Source organism: Physeter macrocephalus, chromosome 16 (assembly GCF_002837175.3).
Source record: "Physeter macrocephalus isolate SW-GA chromosome 16, ASM283717v5, whole genome shotgun sequence".
Taxonomy (NCBI): Eukaryota; Metazoa; Chordata; class Mammalia; order Artiodactyla; family Physeteridae; genus Physeter; species Physeter macrocephalus.
Genome location: NC_041229.1, coordinates 104276713 through 104298311, shown reverse-complemented (window position 1 = coordinate 104298311; position 21599 = coordinate 104276713). Strand labels below are relative to the sequence as shown.

At 42.7% G+C, this 21599-nt stretch overlaps 1 protein-coding gene across 11 annotated transcripts in view; it reads right to left on the bottom strand.

Moving 5' to 3' along the window:
* The window catches only part of PPP6R3 (protein phosphatase 6 regulatory subunit 3), a 135640-nt gene that overhangs the window by 22133 nt on the left and 91908 nt on the right, over positions 1-21599 (bottom strand). For 7 of the 11 annotated variants that reach the window (XM_055078757.1, XM_007126915.4, XM_028501128.2 and 4 more), the window contains 6 exons: positions 20639-20724; positions 14257-14343; positions 9614-9711; positions 7861-7915; positions 6875-7005; positions 2401-2522 (listed from right to left, as the gene is read on the bottom strand). In XM_055078757.1, coding sequence (XP_054934732.1) covers positions 2401-2522; positions 6875-7005; positions 7861-7915; positions 9614-9711; positions 14257-14343; positions 20639-20724 — 579 coding nt within the window. The remainder of the gene's footprint in view (positions 1-2400; positions 2523-6874; positions 7006-7860; positions 7916-9613; positions 9712-14256; positions 14344-20638; positions 20725-21599) is intronic. The other 4 variants (XM_024133318.3, XM_024133319.3, XM_024133320.3 and 1 more) reach the window with 4 other exon arrangements.

Below are 21599 nucleotides of genomic sequence, written 5' to 3'. Positions count from 1 at the left end.
CTCTCCCGTTGCGGAGCACAGGCTCCGGACGCACAGGCTCAGCGGCCACGGCTCACGGGCCCAGCCGCTCCGCGGCACGTGGGATCTTCCCGGACCGGGGCACGAACCCGCGTCCCCTGCATCGGCAGGCGGACTCTCAACCACTGCGCCACCAGGGAAGCCCTTGACAGGCATTTTTGCCTGCCCACCATATGCAAAGTTCTAGACTCATTCCATCCAAGTCAAAGTTCCACTTCATAACTAAATTATGCTACACAAAAATGACTTTCCTGTTGTTTTTTATCATTCTGGGATATTCTTTCCCAGATTAGCTCCCCAGAATTAGTCTAACATTAAAAACTCAACAGTCCCAAACACCACTGAAAGAAGCCACAGAGATTGCTGGGGATGGCGGAGGCTCTCAAAGTCAGGGGGGTGAGACAGCTCAGAGCCCTAGGAGAGGAGCATCCCCCATTCCCCGGCCCCACCTCGACCCCCGTGGACCTGTCAGTGCAAAGGAAGCCCTTCCCAAGGAGCAGAGTCAGCAGGGCTGAGACTGTAAGGCCGCATCCCATCGAGTAAGGGTGAATGGGACCTTCATCCGGGGTGCTTCCCCCCTCCATCTCTCCCTGTCCCCACACCCAGCTCCAGCGTCACCGTGATAGTGGTAGTGAGTCATACCAAGTGTGTGGTCTCTCTCCAAGTCACTTATCACCCACCCAGTGACCTCAAAGAACCACAGACTCTGAAATATTATTCGGCCTTAAAAAAGAAGAAAACCCTGCCATATGCTCCACCATGGATGACCCTGGAGGGCACCATGCTAAGGGAAATACGTCCGTCACAGAAGGACAAATACTCTGTGATTCCACTTAGATGAGGTCCCTGGAGGAGTCCAATTCACAGAGACAGAAGGTAGAATGGCGGCTGCCAGGGGCTGGGGCAGGGGGAATGGGGAGTGGTTGTTTAATGGGTACAGCTTCAGCCTTGAAAGACAAAAAAGTTCTAGAGGATCTACTGAACAATAATGTGAATATACTTAACACTACTGAACCATACACGTGAACACACACACATTCTAGAGCTAGAAGCTCAGGGCCTCCAGCCTGTCTCTCTCTCCCTGCCGCCCGGCCCCCGTCCCGATCAGCCCTGGCCATCTCTCACACGTAACGGTGAGTCTCCTGCTGGCTTTCCTGCCCCCGGTGCGCGCTTTCTGGCCAGCTCGCACGCTGCTGCCCACAGTGATCATCTCCAAACAGATCAAACACTGTAATTCTTAGTAAAACCCTCAGGAGGAGGATTACAGCCTTCAGGATAAAGTTCTCCTTCTGGCCTCTGGCCTCACCTCCAGCACCTCACCCTTTTCTTAAGCTATATTAAACAGCTCTGCGCCTTCATGTGAGTTGCCTTCTGTGCAGACTGACTGACCCCTACTTGTCCTATTATGCATCCCAGTCTCTGGGGGGGGTCTCTGCAGACGCCTGGGGTGAGCCGGGCCCCCCGAGCTCCCCCGGGCCGCCGTCCTCATCACACTGGATGGTAAACCTCTCCATTTCGTCACTAGGCTCTAGGCTCCTGGCATACAGGAGGAAGCCGATAAAGGCGTGCTGATTTGAACTGTATCACGTCCTCGTGAAGAAGGTGAGCTGGGAAAGGAGTGAGAGGACAGAGGATCTGTACTTGCTCTCTGGCTCTCTGTTTTCGGATCTGGAACACGTGGGATTTGCTGGATTACTGCCAAACTCTGAGGTTATGAGGAGGTTGAACCTGACCTCCAGAGCTGGGTTTCAGCCTCTGGAACTGAGTCATAAAGGCCTTCCTGGGAAACAGGAAGCCCTTTCAGCCTTGAGGAAAGCCCCAGTAGCAACCCGCATGGCTCTTTCACAAGAAAATTTGTCTGGACTCTTAGAAGTTAACAGTATTTTTAAAAGGCCAGCTAACACAAGTCTTCTTAGCAAGTAGCAAAACGTAAATAAGCACTTAGCTGGACAAATTTTAGGATTACAGGATTCATAAATAAACTGTGAAGAACCCATTTAAAACTGTTCGAGCTTTAAGATGTTTCCTCTGGTTTAAGTGCACTCCTGATTCTACAGATCAGTCTTTCCTCATCTTTCCAGAATTTACGGTCTTTCCCCTTTTGCTTTGGTACCCAGTCTCTGTAGCCAGAAGATGGACCTACCAGTGTGCTCTGTCCTCTAGCCAGACTCACACAGAGGGTTTCCAAACCGTAAAGAGATGCTCTCCCATCAAAGGTGTAACTTGCTCCTTCCCTTAGGCCCGGTCCTTGAGACTTAAACCTTCAAGGGGACTCAAATGACAACGCGTGCTTCAACTTAACTACTCCTTCAGAAGACATCTCAGATACCGTAGGCTATCTCCAACACACAGCGGCTGATATGGAAGAAGAAGGCAACTTACGTTCATTCAGGTCTACCTCCATTTTATCCTCTGTGTTGGCACTACTGGATTCAAACAAGTCTTGTTTTGCTCCATCTTCTTCTTCAGAGTCTGTACTTTCCTCACTGTCTGTACTCCCCGAGCTAAGAAAAAAAGGACCAAAATATTTAATGTCGCCTGTCAGCCACCAACTAAACCCAAAGAATTCAAAAGTCCTCCAACAACAAAAAGATGGTACTGCACTTCACCTGGATCCAATGTACCCATCATTCTGTTAAGACTGATCCTACTCTGGGTCACCAGCTGCTCTACCACTTGGGCTTTGCTTGAAGACACAGATCGTAATCTAAACAACTGCCTTGTTTGGAGGGTGTGTGGAGGTGTCCCCTGGTGGCGTAAATCTGTATTTCCCTAATTACCAAGGATGCTGAGCTTCTTCTCAAGTGCTCATCTTCTTTTCTCAAGTGTTCTTTTCACATCTTTAGCCTATTTTAAAAATTGGGTTGTCTTTTTTATTACTATAGAGTTACGAGAGTTCTTTATGTGCTCTACACAGAAGTCCTTTATCAGATATATGATTTGCAAATGTTTTCTCTTAGTGTATGCCTTGTCTTTTCATTCTCTTAATATTAAGTGTCTTTTGAAGAATAGAAGTGTTTAATTTTTTTTTTTTTTTTTTTTTTTTTTTTTTTGTGGTACGCAGGCCTCTCTCTGTGTGGCCTCTCCCGTTGCAGGGCACAGGCTCCGGACGCACAGGCTCAGTGGCCATGGCTCACGGGCCCAGCCGCTCCGCGGCATGTGGGATCTTCCCGGACCGGGGCACGAACCCGTGTCCCCTGCATCGGCAGGCGGATTCTCAACCACTGCGCCACCAGGGAAGCCCAGAAGTGTTTAATTTTGATAAAGTTTAACTTATCAAAATTTTCTTTCATGTATAGCACTTTTGGTGTTGTATCTTAGAAATCTCTGCCTAACCCAAGGTCACAAAGATTTTCCAGTATTAAGTTTTCTGGTTTTATGTCTTACATTTAGGCCTAAGATCCATTTTGGGTTAATGTGTATATACAGTAAGAGGTATGGACTAAGTTCATTTTTTTACATGTAGATGTCCAACTGTTCCAGCACTGTCTTCAAACGACTATCCTTTTTCCACTGATCTGCTTTTGCACCTCCACCATAAATCAGATGTCTACATATGTGTGTAGGTCTACTTACGGGCTCTCTATTCTGTCCCCCTAATCTATTCCCTGTCTTAATTACTGTACCTTGAAGTCAGGTAGTGTTAATACTCTAATGCTGTTCTTAATGAAAGTTGTTTTGGTTATTCGAGGTCCTTTGCATTTTCATATGAATTTAAAAATCAACTTGTCAATAGCTACCAAAAAACCTGTTATGATTTTGTTTGGGATTGCACTGAATCTAGATCAATCTGGGGAGAACTGGCATCTTAACAATATTAAGTCTTCCAGTTCTTAAACATTTATCAAGTCTTGATTTCTCTCAGCTGTTCTATAATTTTCAGTGTATGGGCCCTGCACGTCTTTTGTCAGATTTACCCCTATATATTTAATATTTTGATGCTACTATGAATAGTACTGTTTAGTAATTTTAATTCTAATTGTTGGCTGCAGTATGTAAAAATACAATTATATTGATCCAAGATTGTGCAATCTTGCTAAACCCACTTAATTGTTCTAGTAGTCTTTTCATAGATTACAACACATTTTCTACATAGATAGTAACACTGTCTATGAACAAAGGTAATTTTACCTTTTCCTTTCCAATCTAGAAACCATTTATTTCTTTTTCTTGACTTACTGCACTGGCTAGAACCTCCAGCACAATACTGAAAAGCAGTGGTAGGAACAGATACCCTTGTTTTGTTCCTGACCTTGGGGGGAAATCATTCAGTCTTTTACCATTAAGTATGATGCTAACTGTAGGCTGACTGGAGAAGCTTTAAACAAGCTGAAGAAATTCTTTTCTATCCCCGGTTGGCTGAGCATTCCTATCAGGGATAGTTGGATTCAGCCACATACCTTCTGACTGATTTTCAAATGTTAAACCAACCCTGCATTGCTGGAATAAACCTTGCATGGTCATGATGTATCGTTGCATTTATTTGCTAAAATTTTTAAAGGAGTTTCTGTTCCTATGTTTATGAAAATAATAGGTCACTTTTCTTTTCATATCATGTAATGCAATGCCAGCTTTTGGTATCAAGTTACAATGATGTGGCTTCATAGCATGAGATGGGTACTATTCCCTCCTTTTCAATTTTCTGGAAGCTTTTGTACAAACTGGTGTAATTTCTTCCTGAAATGTTTGGTAGAACTCACCAAAGAGAAACCATCTGGACCTTGAGTTTTTCTGTGTGTATGTGGGAAGTTTTATACTAAAAATTCAACTTCTTTGATATAGGACAACTCGGGTTATCGGTTTTTGCTCGAGATTTGGTAGTTTGTGTCTTTCAAAGATCATCTAAGTTGTCAGATTTACTGGCATAGAGTTGCTCCTAATATTCCCTATTATCCTTTTAGTATCTGTAGAATGTGTAGTGATGTCATCTCTCTTGTTCCTGATATTAATAATGTGTATCTTCTCTTTTTTCCTTGACCATTCTGTCTAGAGGTGTATCAGTTTTATTAATCCTCTCAGAGAACAACTTTTAGTCATGACTCTTTGATTACAATGATTTTCCCTACTGTTTTTCTGTTTTGTATTTCTAGTCATTGCTTAAGGTGGAAGTTGAGGTCACTGATTTGAGATGTTTCTTCTTTTTTAACGTAAGCAGTTAGTGCTAAAAACGATCCTTTAAGTACTACTGCAGTTGCAAGATCCAAATCCTGATATACTGTGTTTTTGTTTTCTTTCAATTCAAAGTACTGTGCAAATTCCACTGTGATTTTTTAAATGTTTTTTTTTTTTTTTGGTTAAGAATGATTGATTGATTGATTATTTATTTATTTATTTAATTTATTTTTGGCTGCACTGGGTCTTAGTTGCGGCACACGGGATATTCGTTGAGGTATGCAGGCTCTTTGCTGCGGCATGTGGGCTTCTCTCTAGTTGTGGTGTGCAGGCTCCAAGGCACGGGGGCTCTGTAGTTGTGGCGTGTGGGGTTCCAGAGCACATGGGCTCTGTAGTTTGCGGCAGGCAGGCTCTCTCGCTGAGGTGCACGAGCTCAGTAGTTGTGGCGCGCAGGCTTATTTGCCCCACGGCATGTGGGATCTTAGTTTCCTGACCGGGGACTGAACCCGCGTCCCCTGCATTGTAAAGCAGATTCTTTACCACTGGACCACCAGGGAAGTCCCTCCCCTGTGATTTTTTTCTTTAACTCATGTGTTACTTGTTTCCACATATTTGGAGATTTTCTAGAGATCTGTTACTGATTTCTAATTTAATTCCATTGGGGTCAGACAGTGTATTTTGTATGACTTGAAGCCTTTTTACTGAGACTTGCTTTATGGCCCAAATATGATCTCTCTTGGTAAATATTTCATGTATACTTGAAAAGAATACACAATTTGCTGTGGAGTTGGGTGCAGTACTTTATAAATGCCTGGTAGGTGAAGATGGTTGATAGTATTATTTAAGTGTTCTGTATTTTTATGGCCTATTGTTTTATCAAGTACTGGGAGAGGAGTATTGAAATATCTGATTATAATTGTGGAATCTGCCTACTTCTCTTCACAGTTCTATCAGTTTTTGCTCTATTTTGAAGCCCTCTTATTAGGTATGTACACATTTACAATTGGCATTATGTCCTTCTAATAACCCCTTTATGACCTTTCCTTTATCCTTTTCCTTTGAAATCTACTTTAATATTAATATAGATCCCTCTACCTTTAATTTTAACCTGTTTAAATTTTTTTAAAATTTAAGTTCTAAAATAATTTAAATTATTTCCCATCTGCAGCATAAATCAGGCCTTATTTTTTTATCCAGTCTGACAAGCTCTGCATTGTAACTGGGGTTCTTGGATAGAGTGAATTTTAAAAATGAGGGGGAGAGGGGAGAGACTGGGTTGATCCCAGTGGGTATCAAATGACATGGGGAGACTCTGTCTCCCCAGGTTAAATTAACTTTTAGAAACAACTTTTCCCTTCCCCGGGGAAACTTTCAGTCTTTTGTAAGAAACAACACATAACTCAGCTGCTGCTCTTATTACTGGTAAGGGAACGTTTACTCAAAGCACGATATGACTACATTCCTCAGCATCACTCCCCAATAAGAAGAGGCTGTGTCACGACGTTTCACGAACTATGTCTACACACTTCGAGCATTTTCAAGTAGATTACCTTGATTTGTTCACACTGCAGACAAGTGCGGTGGCACCAACTCATATCAATTTACAAGGGCATTTCTGATCATGACAAAAGCACTGATCTCTAGGTCAAACATATATGTTTGGAGAGGTTACAATGTACGTCTCCTAATAATCATTTGCTTTATGCATTGGATACTATTACTGCTATAACGAACTTTTTTTCACCTTGATCGTCTTTGGGATTCTGGTGTAAATGCAATGTGTTTTTCCTCCCAGATATCTTCCTCATCAGAGCCACCATCATCAAACTGCTGTATTCTTTCCTTACAACATGCTTCAAACAAGGCAATATTTCCCTAAATAAAAATGAGAGAAAATCAATTTTAAAATCAAGTTATTTTCCGCAAAAGTTACCAATGTAAATCATCTTCTTCTATATCCTTAAAAAAAAAAACTGTGTCTATCACATACACCAAGATAAAACGTAAGCATCTAATGTCAGCTTCTGTGTAAGTAACAACAAAAAGTTCCCCCCAAAAGACTGGCTTCAAAACTAGCATACAAGAAACTGAGACTGTCTACATATACTCACTTTCATCTGGTGAAAGCACCATTTTAAATCTAAGAGCCTCCCTGGCCCCACCTACCTAAGATGCAGCCCCAGACCTACCCTAACACAAAAAGCTCTTCTTTTACCGGGCCAGCTAAGCAGTGATGAGTGTCATGGTCCAATAAGTTAGTTTTCTAACTTATCACAACAGCAGATAAACCACTGGTCTCTCATGTTAATTGACATAAAAAGCAACATTGTGCCCATTCAAATGACACTAATCCTGTGTCAATCTGCTGATGTGGCTGACCTGGCGTTTCAGAACCGCCCAGCGATGAGAGGCTGGCCCTGATCTAGCCCAAGTTTCGCTCCTGGTGACATTCAGCAGATGTTAAGAGGCAGCAGGCTGGAGTCAAACAGCAGTCTTTGAAGCTCAATATCTACACTGGTTTTATTAGCCCTGTCACGTCTTAAACCAGGGTTGCAAATTCACATGCCCACAGGGGCCAGGCAGGTCATTTGAGTGGCTGAAGTCACAGCAATCTAAGACAAAGTTTCCTAGGGCGCCGGGGTCCCAGTGCACACAGGCTCTGAGAGAACCCCATTCCCACTTGTCCATCTCACGTATGCCTTGTTGCTCGCGACAGGCCTTAATACTTACACTTTCATTTGTATTGAGAGTAAAGTTGATGTCTGATACCCGATCAAAAGAAACACTGTAAACAAAATATAAGTGCAAGAACAGTTAATTACCTATACAGACTCAGAAACAGAATTTGTGAAATTCTCCAAATTTAAAATATTTACACTATCATTAAAATCTCTGTTAAGTAACGACAAACAAACTCTGCTTGCATTAAATGATACCTCTGCCCTTGGTATAAGGAATTTACACAGGATGGGAAGGCTGGAATGGAAGCCTTTTGAGACAGAATAAACACACCCTCGAAGCCTTCCTATAAAAGATTTTTAACATCCATGGTAGAAACCATGGTTCCATGGGCCATGCTTCATAACCCCAAAAAGGTTATTTGCAAAGAAGAAATAGGTCAAAGCACGAAAAAGGTCACAGAAGCTGTCAGAACCTGAACTTTCTCCAGGTATAGTCAAATTCACACATAAAACACACAGATAACCCCTGAAATCTTACGCTATAATACGGCATAGTTAGGAAGAAAGTAGGGAGTAAAAGAATTCAGAGCCTATTAAACAATTTTTGAGTAGGTGGGACTATTTTATAATCCTTAAAAGATCTGTTCTCATCAAACATTATTCCAAATACCCAATACAAATTCTAAAGAGACTATGGATTCCTAACTAGTAACTCTTAATAAATGAGTCCAGACAGGCAAATGCTGAGATGCCACATGGGGGAACCTGCGGGTTCTGGTGTGAGCGCTCCTGGGGTACAGACACAAACATCGAGTCCTTGCTCTTTCTGGATTTAAATGAGCCGATTCTTAGGGCAGCTGACAGCCTTCAACTACTGCTCTACTAACAGTGGAGCCTCCAGGCCCCTGTGCCAACACAGCATGCTGTTTGGCACAATCACAGTGTGATGGAAAAAGTCTTTTAGCTTCTCACCTGCCATAAACTGCAACTTATGACAAACAACAGCCTCCACTGGCTGTAGTTCAACCAACTACTGAGCACCTATACTGCTAGTGGGGAACCCTGAGAGATGCTGGGTGCTGGCGACCATCATCAGGGAGCCCCCGTGAGAGAGAACTCGGACTGGTGAGCTGTAACACCCCTCTTGTAAATACTTCATTTACAAATACCTCTCATTTCCCAAGGTCAGATGCTAGAACATTTGTTTTCGTTTCTGTGGATGGCCCACACATCTTCTGTTCATTAACTCTGCACATTACCAATCATTCCTATTTCTGTGCTCCTCTTTCCCTGACTGCAGAATGAATGAACTTACGGCCTGGCTCTCGGGGGGAAAACCCCAACTCTGCCTTCTGGTTAGTCACCTAGAGAAGAGAATACACATGGGGTAGAGCTGCTCAGCCATAATACGATACCCCATGCACTGTGTGCTGTAAAAGAACCCCACGTGCTCAAGCCAGGTAACTAGGTAACTGACTTAGGGATTAACTACTTTAGATGATGTGATCTAGCACTAAAACCTCAAAGAGGAGAACAATGACTTGAGTTCCTACACCTAATACAAATAAACCTCTGTGAAAGATGTCAAGCCGAAGGGCAAGCCTGCTCTGTGGGAGTGACATTCTATTCCTACATGTTGCCTGGGTGCTTCAGGCTGATAGGTTGGAACTCAAGGAACACTTGGAGGGCAGGTTCCTCCCAACTCACGAATGCAAAAGGGTTCCAAGAATCCAGGAGAACCAAAACGTCTCACAAAGAGCAGGAGTGTAGGAGACAGTTATGCAAACAGAAGATATACTCACTTGCCAATGTCATCTTGATCTGCAAACTTCTCATCGTTGAAGCCAAACTGGTCAATAAAATTGGACGTCATTTGTTGCATCTGATAATCAGAAAAGGCCTGGCAACCCCAGGACCAGTGACAGTGATATAATGATTCTAATGACATTCTACATACTATTTGCTCATTTGTTTTCCAGAAATCATCTTATTTATATAGCCATAGGGCCTAAAAAGTTGGTGTGTTTTTCTAAAAAAAAAAAAAAAAATCAAATAATTTCAGACATGATTTACCCCAAAAAGGAAATGTTTGGAATTTGGTCCATAAATTATTCTAATGCACATGTCATGTAAGAAAGGTTAAGTGACCACTGACCTCTATTCCGAATTATCTTCAGAGAGAGGTTTGGGTCTAGTTCAAAAGGGTGATCAAGTGACATGTGACAGTCTGAAATTATAAGGTGTATCAGTCACCTCTGAACACAACCAACCTCATCTTAAGATCCAACCAATGGTAACCACGCACCCTCCCTCGCTGCATCTCCCCACCCACAGTCCACTACAGCAACATGGCACCAGAGGAAAAATGACTAATAATCACAATCACAATCCTACAACACAGTGTTCAGGGACACTTCATTTTCTTAAAAAAAAGATTTAAGCCTCAGAGGCTAGGACGAGTAGAAAAGTAACTACTATCCTACCTACCTTAGAGAGAGGACAGAAAGTTATAACACTGATCCAGAATCACTCTGAGAAGCCTACAACCCTGAAAGACCCACGCAGGACTCGGCTCTTGTTTACTACACCGTTTCTAGAGAGCACCAGGCTCACTTGGGTTCTCTCAGGCGAGAAAGGGGGAATGTTAAAACGGACTCCACAAAAATGTTGCTATTCTAGTTTCAAACCACAAGCAGGCCCAGGGGAACAAGCGAGGTCAGCAAACGTGTTCCATGTTCTCAACCAGGAGAAAAGAACAGATGAAGATATGCAAGTGCCACTCCTCCCTCTGCCCCGAGCAATAAATACGGAGACAAATAACGTGCGTGCTGCCCACGGACAGAGCTGTGTACGGACCTCGCGGGGGCACAAGTAGCAGCTGGCAGCTGAACTAAAAGCGTCGCTCCTGAGGCCACTACTGGGAAGGCCAAGCTCTCCTCGGTTCTCCATCTGAGCAGAGCCCACGGACTCTACCCTGCAGACAAACACTGCAGAAATGCCTCTGCCGTTAATTCCTGATTATTCATTCTGGTGGCAGGGAATTATGGCATGGATAATCCAAATAGTGGATAATTTAAAAATAAACCTTATATTTGGCTTTGGAAGGCATCTTTTCCTTAGGTCTAAAAAATGCTGCATCTAGTTTACCGAGAACCTAAAACCTCACTTTTCTCTAACTCGATACCCACCACCCCTCTGTTCACTCTCACACTTTCCCGCTGCTCCCTTTCTTGCCCAAAGAGACAGTACTACATGAGCACGTGAGCACTTGGGGCCAGCCCCCCAGGGGTGCATTTGGTAAGGCACACCAAAGCTGTGGGAGTTTGGGTGAAAGCAGAACGGCAGGGACAAGTTCTGGGAGGCTGGGCTGAGTTTTGGACATACGAATATAAAATATCATGAGTAGAAAGAAACCAACTCGTTTGAATTGCTTTCTCTTTTATAGGGTATGACGCATGGTTGGTAGCTTCAAAGGTGTGGCAAAGAATCACGAAGTCCTTCTTCCGAGCAAGCAGTATAAGCCAGGCTCTGAGTTTATTGACAGATTAGAAATTTGGTTGCACAAGAGGAAAAGGTCCTTTTCAACTGTTTTGATTCTTTTTTTTTTTTCTTTTTCTTTAAATGTTTTGTACTTCTAGAGATCACACTGTAAATCTTTTGGGTGTAAAAGGGAAGAAATATTCCCAAAAGTGTTCCTTTAAATGCTTCATAATACTTTAAATGCTTCATAACAGAATGCAAACACTAAGTGTATTACAAATACATGTGTGAATGCATACATGTACAAACATATAGATACATTCACAGATACACATAAACATGCACACACATATGTGCATTGTCTCTCTTCATCTATGGAGGGAGATATATAGCAGCTGACAGACACAGCCTCCACGTAGTAACGCAGAGGAAAAAGAAAACCAACAAACCGTAGTCCTCATTAGTTCTGAGTCTACTGTAGCGTCTAGGAAGAAAAAACCAGCAAAGAACTTAGGTTTCAAATCTGCTTTTGACTAATAAAGCCATCGAGGCTTACTAAACCCACATAAGTGAAGACTTGTACTGTATTCTATTTAAAGCTTTATAGAAGTGTTTTGGACTCTGAGAAATCCAAATCTGGAAAGCACCATACAGTTGTGCAATTATTAAAAACTTTTAATTATGCAAAAAAGGGAAGAAAAAACCCCACACGTCTCAGAACTGTCATCCTGGCCAAAGCCAGGGACTGGTTCAAGTCACTGAGAAGGGAGCCCACCGCTTTCTTCAGTAAATCTCTTGGGTGGACCCACCTGAGCAACAGAAAGTCCCCGTCCACCGACCTGACGGCCTATGAACAAGCCTGTTGGGGACGGGGGCAGCGGAAGTGGTGTCCATCCTTGGCAGCCAGCCCTAGTCCTTCAGACACCACACGAGGAAGACCTCCTCACCCTTTACCCTGTGAGGCAGCCTTAGGAGGAGGAAGAGTCAAGCCCTGGAGGTGAGGAAACCAGAAGGGGCACCAAAGCTGTGAGCAGGCCCCGAGCCAAGTATGGCCCCCCCAGGTCTGTTAAGTGAGCTGCCCTAAGCTCTCTGTACTCGAGAGTTACCAACAGACCTAGCTTTAAATGTGAATGAGAACCTCAAATTGAAATATATATATAAACTGATTTGATTATAAAGGAGACCAGCATGAAATTCTTACAATTAACCTAGATTTGTATTCTTAAATTCAGAAAGAAATGCTTTGGAGTATGTTTATTTGCAAAATGATCCATGACTGGTGTATAGTTTAAACATGCGAAGAAAAGTTTACTGGAAGGCTGTCAATCAGAAAAGAATAATTATTCTTCCTACTTTTAGAGGGTTACATAAAGTGGGTAAAACCCGCAGGAACAGTAGCCTGGTGTTAAGGCAGTTTGGTGACTGGGCTTGCTTTATATGCACATCAGCAGTCAAAGCAAAAAAATGTCAGAAAATTCTCCCCAGAAAAGCTATGACCCTGTAACCAGACTTCAAGAGATGTTAACGGAATCCACTTTCCTGGTACCAAAATGTCACCAGTACCCGATTAAATCAGTTGCCCGGAAGTTCCGAGTTCATTAGCTTATTTACAAATAGATGTTTAAGGGCATTCTTTTTCTTAAAGCTATTCGCCAGATCAAAATCACCTTGAAAATGTACATTGTACACCATCAAGCGTCTCTGTAGAGTGGAGCACTGTGGAGCACTGGGGTTCGGACCAGGACGAGGGGACTAATAATTCAATACTGTCCAGGCGCTCCAGGGTCGGGAAAGGATTGCTCAAAGGCATGAGGGCTCACGGTGAGCCAGCTGGGCCTCCGGGGTGGTCGCTGCTGCCGGACGGCAGGCCCAGGTGCGGGGTGGCAATGAGGCCCTGCGGCTCGACAGCTCCCCAGCCCTCTCCTCGGGAGGCTGGCTTCCAAAGGGCAGTGTCAAGAATCGAGAGAAGCCTGCCAGCCACCAAAATGCTACCTCAGGCCTAGCCTGAAAACATAAATGTTAAATTGCCTTAGTACCAAACCAAGAAACTGCTTAGCTCAACCTACACCGGAGTGTGTCAGTCTACTTGGACACCGAAAGGCAAGGCCAGCATAAGCATCAGAAGCTTCATCCTGGCCTTGGTAAAAGGGGTTTAAAGATGGAGAAAAAAGAAGCTAAGCAACATTCAGCGCCAGGTGGGAAGGTGACTACGTTAATTCCATTGCCACACCAAATCGACTGACAGGCCAAGACCTGGTCCTGACTAAGGGCCACTTCTTCATATGAAGAGCTGGTAACTTTCAAAGGGGCTTCTCTATTTAGCTCTCAAAGCTGATACCCAGTGGAGACAGTGAAATCATTCCTCAGCTCCCCAAGAACCACCAAGGGATGATAAATCAGCACATTTATTTCTATATCCTGCTCTCTCCCCCACAAAGATCACCAGCAGCTGATAAAAGCGATGAATTTGGGAACAGGAGGACAGGGTGGCAATGAATTGCTTCAACTACAACTTAACTTAGATGTCACTACACAATTTGAAGATATTGGAAACACGTAAGCCATCTGGGGTTCAGGGATATTGTGAAAGTTACTTTCACTGATGTTAAACAAGTCTTCTTATTCTTATCCACAGACCTCTACTGCAGGAACCGTCTACTGTGCAGGTCTGCATAATGAGCATGTCTGAGGTGCTTACTGAACTGTTCAGTTCATTCAAATCTCCTGAAAATTTACCCGACTCATCATTATTTTCAGATCTGAAGAAACATTCCCTGGAATTACAATCAACATAAACCTTCCTCTCATGTACCCAACACTTCCTCTTTTAAATGTCTTTGCCTAGCTAACAGGTTAACCCCAAATCACAACCTAATGCATGTCTCACTCCAATGCTGATTCACAAATGGCAACTAAACTAAGCATTTAAAATAAAACAAAAAGCAAAACTTTAGGCATGACTCACTTGCTGCAAAGAAGAATCCTGTGAGAAACCCGTTTCTTTAAAGTCAATTTCATCATCACTGGATGAATGAATATGGCAGGTTGTAACCTATATGCATAGAAATGTAAAAAACTATTTAACAGAGAAAAGTTTTGGACATTCGTATCAGCATTTTTACGGAAAAATCACATTTAGTTTTTCTCTCAATGTGTTAACAATAGCAGGAACAAAAATAAGTTAACAGCTAAGTTGTGAAATCCACCCAATAACTCGAGGGCACACCTCACGCAACCGGAAGGCTTGGCTACCGACCCTTCTGCTGCCCGCCTGTGGTTACTTCACTCGTGATTAACAGCACCAGAAAGCAGTGAGAGATGAGGTACTCCATTTAAGTGATTCTGGTAATTATCTCCAATTAGATGTTTACAGAGGGAAGGAAGAAGTTAATGGCTCAGATAAAATATAAAAATAATTAAATATGTCAAGCCTGAAGGGGTAAAGTTGAAATTCCCAGGGATCACTAAGGAGCCACTAGAAAGGTCAGGTTTAAATACAACCATTTCACTTTAAATTCTTGCATTTCTTGCCCATTCTAAGAAAAGTATTGTTCATAAATGCTAAATATGACTTACGTCAGTAGGCCCCTGCTCATCACAAGACCCCAAGTCTTCCGCCGCTTAAAACGTAACCCCCTGCCCTCACAACTTAAAACCAACTCACATTAATAAGCAAAAGCATAAACACGAACTGCTCACCAATTCATGGTAGGTGATTTTTATTAATTCATAAATGTATTAACAATTAGAAATGAAGATATACAAATGGCTAAACAACACACTAATGACAGGAATTGCTCTACAGCAAGTAATAAATACGAACAGTCTGTAAAATTCTAAGAACAAGCACTATACTTCTAAGGGTAACTTACACTGTATTTTCTGAGTTATTCGTCCCGTACTTTTTGTAGAAGTGTTCTGGGCAGAGAGCACTGTCCTTGGGGGAGACACAAGCAGCCGTTACCTGCCAGCCCTTGAAGCTGTGCCTAGAAGCCTAGAGTTATAGACACCAGCCTGGTTTGCTTTGTGATGTTCCAACACTGATTCAAGAAGCCCGAAGTAGAATCCAACTGAGTTTGCACGTGGTATGGCTTATAAAATTCTGAATAAATCACTGCCTGAATAAAATTAATCTCTTTTCCCTTTGTCTGGCTATCTTTGGTGAAGATACTGAGTCCAAGTGAATAACCCAGTGTTTCCAGTTAATTCCCTCTCCATCCTCCCTAAAGTAGAGAGAAAGCATTCACACTAACTGTGAATCTGGCCTGATGAAATCAAAGGCAGAATTTGTGATCAATGAAGGGAACTGCTTGAGTCAACCGTGGCTTGAGCAAGCTGGTGGGAAAGGTATGGGGGTGAGGGTGTTCCAGGAGAGCCCAGCCAGATGCAGAAAGGAGGTGGTGGAATACTACTTGGTCACAGCAGCTGGCACCTTGCAGGGCAACTGCAGTCAAGAGCAGGTCAAGCTGTTCCACTGCAGTGGATTTAGGAGCTTTGGGCAACTGGGCTGGCCAGTACCAGAATCATACTAAGCCCATGTGTGCTGTAGGGGTGCAGCACCACGGGGGGTGAGGAGGGCACAAAAACAAGACAATTCAAAGAGCAAGCTTGGTGAACTAGAGAGAAAAAAAGGAGCTGACTACTCCTAGTATGTCTTGTTGTTTAAGTTCAAAAAGGATATAATGTGTCTTCATTCATCCTTTTTGCTACAAAATACGATTTTATCAGGTCATTAATTAAAATAAGCAGCTAGCTTTTGTTGAACAACTACTATGTGCCAGACACTGTGACCCCCTCATATATTCTCCTTAACTTGTATCCTCAAAGCAATTAATTTTTTCCTCCAAAGAGAAACTACTGTTTTACAAAGTTATTATGAATAATAACACAATGCCTGCACACCTTCTCAATTATGTTTTTAAAAGATGTGGGGACTCTGATTCTACCTACACCCACACCCAGTCTGAAATCGTTATTAATAAAATGAGCTAAAAGATCATTTAATTTACCTACAGGGGAAAACTTGTTCATCTTAGTCCCTGATCTAAGCTTCCAAAACACACCCCTTTTGAGGCATCTTCAGTTCAGCAAATGCCTCTTTCACTCCTCTGATTCCAGCTGAAATCTTAGTCATCTTGTTTCTTCCATCTCACCCACATCTGTCCACTCTGCTGTCAAAATGGAACCTAAAATCCCATCACTTCTCATCAAGTCCATTATCACCTCCTTAGTGGAAGCTTTCTCCCTCGTCTGGATTAACACTATATTAGGCATCTAACCAGCGTCCCTGCCTCGACCTTTTGTCCCACTATAGTCTATTCTCAATCCAGCAGCCACAATGATCTTTTCAATCATTACAGGATTTTAAATCACTGACATCAAATCATGTCACTTTTTATTTAGCTCCGAACCTAACGGTTTCATCTCACTAAGATCACAACCCCAGGAGCCTGCCGTGAAGCTGCATGAGATCTAGCCCACAGAACCTCTAAATCTCTCCTCCCATTCTCTCCCTGGCCCGCTCTGATACAGCCACGCAGGCGCTGTGCCGGCCTCTGCACTCGCTCTTCCTCCCCCACTTCCCTCCAGCCTCTACACAAATGTTCTCCATGGTGTCTTCCTAGACCACCTAATTTTAAATTGCACAACTGCCCAAAACACTCCCCGACTCCCTCCCCCTAGTTTACCCTCCATCTGTTTATCCAACTCCACTGAGGCAGGGATTTTTGCCAATCTTGTTTAGTGCAATATCCACAGTGTCCAGCACACAGCAGCCCCTCAAATATTTCACGAATACTAGTAAATCACTAAATGAGAATACAGAATCATAACTTTAAAAAAAGTAACATGTATATAAGAACGTTCTTGCCAAGCAAGATGCATTCTAAGTAAACTATACTCTTGATGCTGCAGTGAAAAAAAAGCTTTTGAGTTGTTACCTTCATAATAAAATTTCAGTTTTATTAACTGTCGTTAAAAGAAAAAGCAAATAAGAGTTTTCTTCATCTTGGCTGATTAGGTTGCTAGGAGAATCATATGTATGACTCGATAACTGGTAACTTGATAACTGATAACCTCCAGCGAAAAGTGGAAGCTACAGACTCTTGCTCCTTGCTACACATGGTCCCAGTGTGGCCCCCCAGCACTTATATGACCTGGGGATGGTTAGAAATGCAAACCCTCAGACGTTCCACGTTGACCTGCTGGATTTCCAGGCAATTCATACATGCACGTTTGTACTACTCTACACAACCTCCATAAACTATCTCATAAACTACCTCAACCTTAAAAAAAAAAAAATCCTCACCCTTGGAGAGGCAGGCGGAGAATGAAACAAACTCAATTTTCCAAAGTCAGTACAGAAACATTGCTTACATTACCTAAATTTACTCTGTCTAAATCCTTACCAATTTTTACAGTTTGGGGGCTTAGTGAAAACAATGCGGCCTTTGGATATAATTAAAACACCAAATTTTACTCAGGATAAACTCCCAACATAAAAACATAAGCAGTATATGAATCTCTTGTTCATATACTTTGGCATGACGGGGTCAGAAGATTAAAGTACTTCAAAGATCTCAGAGAGAAGGGAATTCAAATGTTGCCCTAGAAGTGATAGGAGCTGGAAGACAGATGTTGCCCTAGAAGATGGCAGGAGACTGGGGCTGACACAGCTTATCCTACATAACCGAGCAAGTCCTCAAGCCCACAGCCAGTAGAATAGGTGAGTGTTTGCTGTATAAATGAACGAATCCTGGCTGTGGCTAGAAAATAAAGAACAGGCCAGGGCAACCTAACAATGCACTAACTCAAGCATTTGGTGCTGAACTACAGGTTGACCCAAGTCCTATGAATATACCTGAAATAATTCCCAGAGAGGTATCTGAGCCATCATCCTAAAACCAACTAAGTCAGGGCAGTGTATCTAATCTATCTATTTGGGGAGGGAGGGAGGGAATACGCAATCCATTATTTAACTGCCAATTTCAGTGATGAGTAATGCCTGAAAAAATTAGAAGGGAAATGCTTTTATTTGGACTTTGCACTACACGACCTAGTGGGCATGCCATTTCTGTATGACATTTTTGCAAGGGCAACACCCACTGCATGTACCAAACTGTGTTTATAATAATATTCACAACAGCACATTTTCCCTGGAACATGTGGAATATAGCCTGAAACATTCTGGGCAGAAAATGAAGAGCCTGGAGGCTACAGTTCAACTCTCCTTGGCGGGCCAGGATTAATGTATAAGGATCCTCAAAAACTTGGAATACCCATATCCCTAAAAATACTACAAAGCAAAATTCCCTATCAGAAGGACTTAAGACTAAGTAGAGGTAGTATTTTAGTACTGGGTATTTGAAACCAAGGAAGTGAAGAGGTCCTGAGAGATCAACACCAAAGTCTCAAGAAACAACAAAACCTGAGAGTGGGGCTAAGTCAACAAAGGATATGAGCCATACTAACAGGGCTCTATATATCTGACCACTTTTGCTGTATAAGCGAACTTCTCCTTCTTTTGTTTTACTGTAGATTATCTATGTAGTCCAAGTATTATAGCAGAAAGTGCAATAGGCAAAGGAGAACTGAGCTTCAATCAGCGTGATAGGTGGAGCCCGTGATGATTTTTTCCTTCAACACAGGTGTAAATGTATGTCTAGATGTGTCTGACCCAAAAGGGCTGTGCACTAGTTATGCAGGGCAAGCCCACGCTCCTCTGTGTGGACATCCATGACATTACACAGTCACAGACTAGATAACTGACGGCATCGTGCAAAGTAGCTGAGTGCTACCTGAACTGCAAGGAAGTCCATCTTTATAAATATTTAAACTACTCACAAAAGAAATCTGCTTGAATTACCAAAGATAACTTTTTAAAAAAATCCTGATAACGACAAGTTTAACTGGACATTCTTTACTTCTACCTCTGAAGTCAATCAAAAGGCAATTTTTAACAAAGTTTCCCAAACAAGATCAGAATTAATACTCCTATTTCTTTATGAATAAGAAACAAGACAAAAATCGCCTTCAAGGAGACCACATTTCTTGCATTCTTAACAAGAAATCAATCTGGGAACCTCTAAAATTAAAAGGTTCAATTTAATAGTATGAGAGAACAATTTCACCTACAGTAAGACCCTGATGATCCAGAATTTTAACCAATTTGACCGGGGGAAAAAAAAAACAATGTACAGTGGGTAATACATTCATTAAAAGTTACTTAACCCTTCCTCGATCCCTCAGGGCTGTCAAAGTGAATGCCATTTCCTCTGTTGGGCTGTGACACCCTGCGAAAATAAGGGCCACCAAATCTATTTTAACTGAACGGCCCCACACAGCTCCCTTTTTACAGTTCTCTCTCAACTTCATTAATTCTTCCAGCTCCTAATACCTACTAATTCTCTCATTATATCCACCTGAACAAGCCACCAACCTGTCAAGAGTCTGGAAAAAAGATAACCAAACTTGTTAGACAATCTGCAAAGCAGGAGGCAACAGGCCCTTCAGGGGCGGGTGACGCAGGATGACTAGTGACCGCTCTGCAGCACCACCCCCACCCCGTTTCTAGGCTCTGCTCTGAGCAGATAAGGCTGCCTAACGAGGTGTTACTGTATATTAGAAATGCAAGACTGCGGATGCTGAATTTCAAATACAGAATTAAATGCCTGACACACCTACTTCCATGTAGTCACGGCCACCACCTCAACTATCAGCTGGCATGTGCTTGCAAAAGGAAATGCTTTTCCTTGAAAAGCAAAAGCAATACTTACCTTAAAACTTAAGGTATTAAAGAAAACAAAGACTACATTCCAAAGTCCAATATAATTTTTAAGAATATTATCAATGCCATTATTCCCTGGCTCAAAGTACCAATCTATTAAAGCCGGGGTTTCAAAGTCATCTATAAAATTTTCCCCAGTTGGGAATGACTTTAATGAGGGTCAACTCAACTCAGGAACATGAGAAAATATCGAATACTTAGGTTTTCTCACCACCCGGGGTTACTCAGGCATAAGGCAACAAACGCAACACAGCAAAAGGAAGGCTAGAGGCTGCTCCGTTGAGGTGCCTGCGGAGCAGGGCACTGAGGGAGGCGGAAACCGAGTACAGTGGGAGCAAGTATGAGTAGCTTCTTTGTACCCTTACGTCATCCCAAGCAGGAATTGGGAGCTGACTAGACAAACTAGCAGGAGTACGGTGGGCACTGACCTCTTGTACTGGTAAGAAACATGAGCTTGGCCTACAATTATCAGGACAAGTGGAAGATGTCTCACATCTTTCTGAATAGACGGGCAAAGGCCAAGAGCACTGAAATCACAGAAATGTAACCTTGTAGAACCTACTAGATCTACCGTGTTCCTCTTGTTAGTTTCTCCTAAGGAGCTTGTGCAGAACGTCTCCCATCGCTCCCTGACTTCGTCTGGAAGATCTTCAGAGGGAGAAAAGGAAAAAAGCATTATCACTACAGTGACTTGCACACAGACAAATAAACAAGTAACTCGAGGGGCACCACCCATGTGGTTCCTCAAAGGCGAGCAAGCCCTGCAGGCTGAGCTCTCGGAGGGACGGGGTATAGCCATGCTCAGTCTGAACCCCGAGAACTTTTCAGGAACCCCCTCCCAACCACGGTCTATGCTTGATGCCAAGAGCCCTAAGCAGTTCTTTGAATTTAACAAGTTTTTTAAGACCTTTTGGTAAAAACTTAACCTGGAAAATATGTTTCCAATAAGTTCCCTGTAAAGGTAACAGTCTTTAAGGTGGGGGTAAAAGCAGTCTTGCTCTATGGTCATGTGAGTTTAGGAAACACCGCAAATGTCAGCTCCTGCGCACTTTGAGAAACTCTGACTGGCATCTGGCCAATGAATGTCCCACGGAACCCAGTCTGGTTTCTCAAATTGCTCAAAGATAATGTTTCCTAAATGTTTGTGTCATAGGCCATCATATGGATACGTATGCAATAGTGAAAGCTACCTTCTACAGGAATTGTAAAGAAAAGGATACACAAATACTTTTCTGAGAAAATGAAACTATAGCTGTAATCTTGGGGGCCTCACTAAAGTTGTCATCTGACAATTCTGGTTTAAACACACGTGTGTACACACCCTTACAAAGGCAAGCAACTTCCATAAAACGAAGACTGATCTAAAAAAAAATATCATACACATGGCCAATTCATGTGCACAGCTAAGGACATAAAGTGTGATGATCTGGCTAACATCTCTCTCAAGAAGCAAAATTACAGGGCTTTCCTGGTGGCGCAGTGGTTGAGAGTCCGCCTGCCGATGCAGGGGACAAGGGTTCGTG